This window comes from Aethina tumida, chromosome 1 (genome assembly GCF_024364675.1).
Source record: "Aethina tumida isolate Nest 87 chromosome 1, icAetTumi1.1, whole genome shotgun sequence".
NCBI classification, from domain to species: Eukaryota; Metazoa; Arthropoda; class Insecta; order Coleoptera; family Nitidulidae; genus Aethina; species Aethina tumida.
In genome coordinates, this window is record NC_065435.1 from 28885808 (window position 1) to 28892163 (window position 6356).

The 6356-nt window shown below is 40.8% G+C and overlaps 1 protein-coding gene across 1 annotated transcript; it reads left to right on the top strand.

Annotated features, from left to right (window-relative positions):
* Positions 1-1577: 1577 nt before the first annotated feature.
* Positions 1578-4138, top strand: LOC126264372 (uncharacterized). Its single transcript, XM_049962055.1, has 3 exons — positions 1578-2718; positions 2790-3256; positions 3384-4138. The coding sequence occupies exons 1-3, from the start codon at positions 1578-1580 to the stop codon at positions 3414-3416; spliced, it is 1641 nt and encodes a 546-aa protein (XP_049818012.1). The 3' UTR covers positions 3417-4138.
* The last annotated feature ends 2218 nt before the right edge of the window (positions 4139-6356 follow it).

The window sequence follows — 6356 nt, forward strand, 5'->3', positions numbered from 1 at the left end:
ATAGATGAGATTGAATTGCAAGAACAACAACAACAACAACAACAACAACCACAACAACAACAAGCATTTCAAGTTGTAGACGATGTTGAACAATCGACTGGCCGTTTTAACCTAATCCAGCGAGCTGTTTCCTTTAAAATTAACCCCGTTCCGGAGAACATTCATCCCGTGAATTGGATACGCAACGGAATAACCTCAATTGTTCAACATTCATTGGAAGGACTCAATCCGGAGGATCGCGTCGGGTTTTCGTTTTCTGGTAGTGAACTTGTTCGCGGTGAAGCCTGGGCACGCTTCAAACCAAGGCATTCAGTGTCCGCTGATGAGGTGCTCGATTTGGTGCAATCAGTATACCAATATAATTCGGCTGGTGTGAACACTGAAACTTTTCAGATAAAAGTGACGGTTATTAAGATGCCTGTGGGTATGGGGCGTGCCCAGAAAACAAAATATAATAGTTTCGAAGAAGAATGTGCTGCAAGAAGAGGTATTATTGTTATAAAAAATTCAGATAACCTTTGCCTGCCACGGGCACTTGTAGTGTTAATCGCGAAACTGACCAGTGATCCACAATTCGTACAGGTTCGCCGGGACATTGGACAACTACAAGGAATACGAGCTATGGAACTGTGCCAGAGAGCGGGTGTTGATATTCCCGCAGAGGGTGCCGGGATTCAGGAGTTGCAAGCATTCCAAAGGGTTTTATCCGAATACAGAATTACAGTGTTCAAATACGGTGCCGGTGGACGAGAGGTGATTTTTAAAGGACAAAGTGAAGGACCAACCCTTAATTTGCTACTCCACAAAGAACATTACAACGCGTTTTCCTGTGATTACTACTGCGAAGAATGTAATCTTCCCTACAATACACGCGTCAACCATCGTTGCAGTGGGATTTGTCCGTGCTGTCGTGAATCACCACGGTGCGAGGCTGAGGAGAAAATAGAGTGTGTGGATTGTCATCGTCACTTCAGGAGCCGGAAATGTTTGGAAAATCATCTACGGATTAAGAAGACATCCAACGTGTGTGCCGACTTGCGATTGTGTCAAAGGTGCTTTAAAACTGTCGATGGAAAACGTAGGCATGAATGTAGTGAAATTTTTTGTAAGATCTGTAAAAAACACCATCAGATAAATCAACAGTGTTATATTCGCCAAACACAAAGGAACCCTGCCTTACTGATTTATTATTCATATTTTACGATTTGGAAACACGACAGGACACCATTCAGACCGACGGCAGTGCAGTGCATGAAACCACATTGTGTGTGTTTAAATTGTGTTGTTCCAACTGTTTAGATACGGAAGTGGAATTTTGTGAAAAATGCGGCGTAAGGACCCACGTAATTATCAACAACCCTATTGAAAATTTTATGAACTTTGTGTTGAATCAAAGGAAAATTTTCAAAAGAGTGACTGTGATTGCACATAACGGTCAAGCATTCGACCATCAGTTAATCCTGAACTATATTCTCACCAAAACAGACATCAAGCCAAACTTAATTATGCGGGGGACAAAAATTATTTTGGCTGAGGTGGGAAATGTGCGATTTTTGGACTCGCTAAATTATTTTCCAATGGCTCTGGCAAAGCTACCTAAAGCTTTCGGCCTTGCTGGAAACTTTAAGAAGGGTTATTTTCCACACTTCTTTAACACCCTGGAAAATCAGCAATACGTGGGTCCTTTACCATCTGCTGAATTTTACGGTCCGAATCAAATGAAGCCCGAGGACCGACATACGTTTTTAAACTGGCATCAAGAACATCAGAATGATGTTTTTAATTTCCAGGAGGAAATCGTCGCATATTGCAAGTCGGACGTGGAAATACTAATGAGAGCCTCTCTTTCATTTAGGTCGATGCTTCTTAACGAGTGTAAGATTTGTCCATTCACCGAAGCAACAACAATAGCATCAGCGTGTAATAAGGTGTTTGCACGAAACTATCTGGAAGCCGATACAATCGCCGTTATTCCCCGTGGTGGTTACCGATTGGCTGATAATCAATCGGTTATCGCTTTACAATGGTTGTTGTGGGAGGAGAACGTACGAGGAATCACCATACACCACGCCGATACAGGTCGAGAACACCTAGTAGGAGGAGGACTCAAAGTTGACGGTTTTAACGAGGAGCAGCGTCAGGTATTCGAGTTTCACGGTTGTTACTTCCATGGATGCACCAGCTGTTTCAAATTTCACCGAGACACATCGATTGGAGGAGGTAAAATGGATACCATGCGAAATCGTTACGAGGCCACCACCCTTAAAACGACTCGACTTCGCAACCTGGGATTTGAAGTCATCGAAATGTGGGAATGTAACTTCCGCGCATTATTAAAACAGAGTTGTGAAGTGCGTGATTTTGTCGAAAACCATCCCGTGTTGGCAACATCACCATTGAATCCTCGTGACGGTTTTTATGGAGGCCGAACCGGAAACACTGTTACTTACTACAAATGTAACGAGGGTGAGCGCATCAAATACATCGATGTATGTTCATTGTACCCTTTTGTGTGCAAGTACGGCCGATTTCCTCTAGGACACCCCACAATTTATGTAGGATCTGCAGCCCGGGACATTGATTTATCCACCGTAGATGGCATGGTGAAATGTAAAATTTTACCACCCGCGCAGTTGTACCACCCCGTTCTCCCTGTCAGGATGAAGGGAAAGTTAATGTTCGCCCTTTGCAACAGCTGTGGTGAAAGTTCACAGCAGCGTGAGTGTTGCCATACGGAGGAAGAACGATTGTTCACAGGGACATGGGTAATTTGAAAGCATTGGAAAAAGGCTACAGGATTGTGGAAGTGTTTGAAGTGTGGACATACGAAACGCGTCAATACAACCATGCGGCGGGTCAGCCGGGTTTATTTACAGAAATGATGAATAAATTCATCAAAATTAAACAGGAAGCCTCCGGCTGGCCCGCGGATTGCATAAACGATGTGGTGAAACAACAACAATATCTGGTGGATTTTGAAGAAGCTGAAAAAGTGAAGCTAACACCGGAACGCATCGAAAATAACCCTGGTCTTCGATCCCTCGCCAAATTAATGTTGAATTCGTTCTGGGGAAAGTTTGGACAACGTGAAAACCAACCACAAACAACCATCGTCAACGATCCTCAGGAATGCTTTGATCTCCTTGCGCATCCGTCGAAGAATGTCAACAGTATAACTCCTGTGAATGAACAAACTGTTGTAATCAACTGGGAGTACGCCGACGAGGCTGTGGAATCTCTGCCTACTGTGAATGTGGTAATTGCAGCTTTTGTTACAGCACAGGCCCGTTTGAAGTTGTACGAATATCTAGAGATGTTGGATACACGTGTTTTATACTACGACACCGATTCCGTTATCTATGTGTCAAGCAACCATTTTCCAGATCCCCCGACTGGAAAATTCATTGGAGACATGACCGATGAGCTGGAGGTATACGGTATCGGTTCCTACATCACGGAATTTGTTTCGGGCGGGCCGAAAAATTACGCATACTCGGTGTGGTCAACGACGAAGCAGTGTATCGAACATGTTTGTAAGGTGAAAGGGATCGCCTTAACATACAGTGCTTCTCGGTTGATTAATTTTGAGAAAATTAAACAAATGGTTCTAGAAAAAACAGATTCCATTCGTTTGACGTCGATGAACTTTGTGCGGACAAAAGATCATCGTGTAGTAACCAAAGAGGAGACAAAGACATACAGAACGAATTCAACAAAGAGACTCTTCATGGATGACAACAGTTCTCGGCCATTCGGGTACAAGGTCCCTAGGAACTAATTAAGTGGAAATTAAAAATTAATATAATAATATAAAAAAAAGGTAACTTTGAATTATTAATATTATATAGATATATATGGTACATACAATTTGTCTATTTTGTTTTTGATATATTCAACGCGTACAACCGGGTGAGAAACGGACTTGTACACTCAGCCTACATCGCAGCCACCACAACTACACTTATGAGCCTCAGTCAAATAATCAATCACAAAAAAGGTGTATCACTACAAAAATTACCATTGAATAATTAATATTGTATATGTATGTTTTCTGTTTAGAAACACGGTATTTGCACCAATCAACGACTGGGATTCGAAAGCAACAACGAAAGAAAGAACTTTTTCACCTCTTTTTCATGTATCGAAATAACAAAATGTATAATAAATTGTAATATAAATGTACAATAATAAATTGTAATATAAATGTACAATAATAATAATAAATTGTTAACTGTTTTTGTTTTTAATATGTAATAAATCATAATTATAAATTAATTGCATTTTCATTCACTCTTGCGTCTTCCTACGTTTTTGGCCTGAGGTGGCCCACGACTCATACACTCGTGACGTCACTTCTACGCTTTTGGTCTGAAGTGGCCCACGAACAGGTAAAAATAAACAAATGCGCGCATACGCGTCTTCCTTCGCTTTTGGTCTGAAGTGGCCCACGAAAGGTGCGCATGTCATACACTCGTGACGTCACTTCTACGCTTTTGGTCTGAAGTGGCCCACGAAAGGTGCGCATATCATACACTCGTGACGTCACACCTACGCTTTTGGTCTGAGGTGGCCCACGACAAGGGTGGCGCTTGCCCACATACCGACAAAGGCTATAAACCATCACAAACAGATGAGTGGCGCGTGCCCACATGCCGACAAAGGCTACAAACCGCCCCAAACAGAGGGGTGGCGCGTGCTCACTTGCCGACAAAGGCCAGCAACCACCCAAACAGATGGGCGGCACGTGCCGACAGGGTCGTGACGTCACTCCTACGCTGTTCGTCTCAAGTGCCCCACTGGCGCCGGAGGGGAGGGGGGAGTCGTGACGTCACACCTACGCTGTCTGTCTCAAGTGCCCCATTTTCTACTAACATTGGTATCTTAGTGTTGTGGGAGAGTGATAACCCAACCAAAAGTGAAAGAGAAAAATTCAGTGCATAGTTGAAAATTGTCGCTCACTAATTCAAGCTGAAAGAATCAACCACGTTAATTTACTGTTGATTTAAAAAAGTGAAATATTTAAACAATTACAATAATGGCAACTTTTTGTTTGAGGATTTCGATTACGAGTGCTGAAAAATCACGGAAATCACGAACTTTCAAGTTTCAGTAGCAACGAAGGAATTTTGTTTATCAAATAAAAGAAAATAACATTTATGTTGCTAAGATTACGTTTCCTTGTGACATGTGCCACACGTTACAATATAAACAAAACGTCCAATGACCAATTAAACCATATTCGAAATATGTAATTTAGAAAAAAGTTGTCATTTTTCAAGTAATTTTGATTTGTTTCTTTCATTGTATTAAAATTACATCAAATTGTGGTTATATTTTTATTATATTTCTATTTGTTTTAATTGACAGTGTCATCAAATTGACAGAGAAAAGAAATATCGAGATGATTTTTCGATTTGTTATAATAACTTTAATGACAGTGATTCATTTATTTAATGACCACGTTACAAATCACATCTGTGTGTGAAATGATATGGACAAATTGCACGTGTTGATTACCAGGAAACTTTTGCACAAACAATCAGTTCAATACGATCGTTACTATATTTGGCTCTACAAAATAATCACAAAATCAAGTAACTAGACGTAAAGACAGCATTTTTATATGGAGAACTTGAACACACCTATTTATGACTTAACAAGAAGGGTTGGATCATGACAAAAACATGGTATGTAAATTGAACAAGTCACCATATGGGTTAAAACAATTCCCTTGCTGCTGGCATGCCAAATTCGTCTCTACACCGAAAAGAGTTTTAGTATTTATATGGAACAAATTTTAAACAGAATTGAAATGACTAATGCTGATCCTAATACTGTTCCAGTCGACCCTAACATAAAGCTACAGTAGAAAGATACTACCTCACTTCTGCTCTTCATAATAACACAGCTCGTTCCGTCAAATTTTATTTGGCTACCATCGCAAATAATCTGACTTAGAGACAATAGATTTGTTGCCAATTTAGGAACACATAATACTTTTGTAAAAAGCACCTTTTTGTTTTGACCTTCATCGTCATAATGGTCCAACCTCACTTGTTCTGAGCATTGCACAGATTATACTTTGTTGTTTGCGACTCTGATTTTATGTATGACAGGAGCCGTCATATATTCAAGCATGTTCTTACGTCTTGTCATGTGTGACGATGCATCGGAAGCCACTTACCATGGGTCATTTTGGCTGGATGTTGCCTCAAATGCAGCAGCATATGATGAACTACTTGCTTTTTGTTGAACATTCTTGGTTCTGGATTTGCATTTGAGGACTTTTATGACCTTACTTGTTACAAGTGTAGCACCTTGGACCCTTACTTTGTTTCTGTGGTTGTTTTTAATTT

Coding starts and splice junctions, on each gene's coding strand:
- LOC126264372 (XM_049962055.1), top strand. CDS start 1,578: ATGGCTCTGGCAAAGCTACCTAAAGCTTTCGGCCTTGCTGGAAACTTT. Junction 2,719..2,789: donor TGGTGAAAGTTCACAGCAGC/GTGAGTGTTGCC, acceptor CATTGGAAAAAG/GCTACAGGATTGTGGAAGTG. Junction 3,257..3,383: donor CTCTGCCTACTGTGAATGTG/GTAATTGCAGCT, acceptor ACCATTTTCCAG/ATCCCCCGACTGGAAAATTC.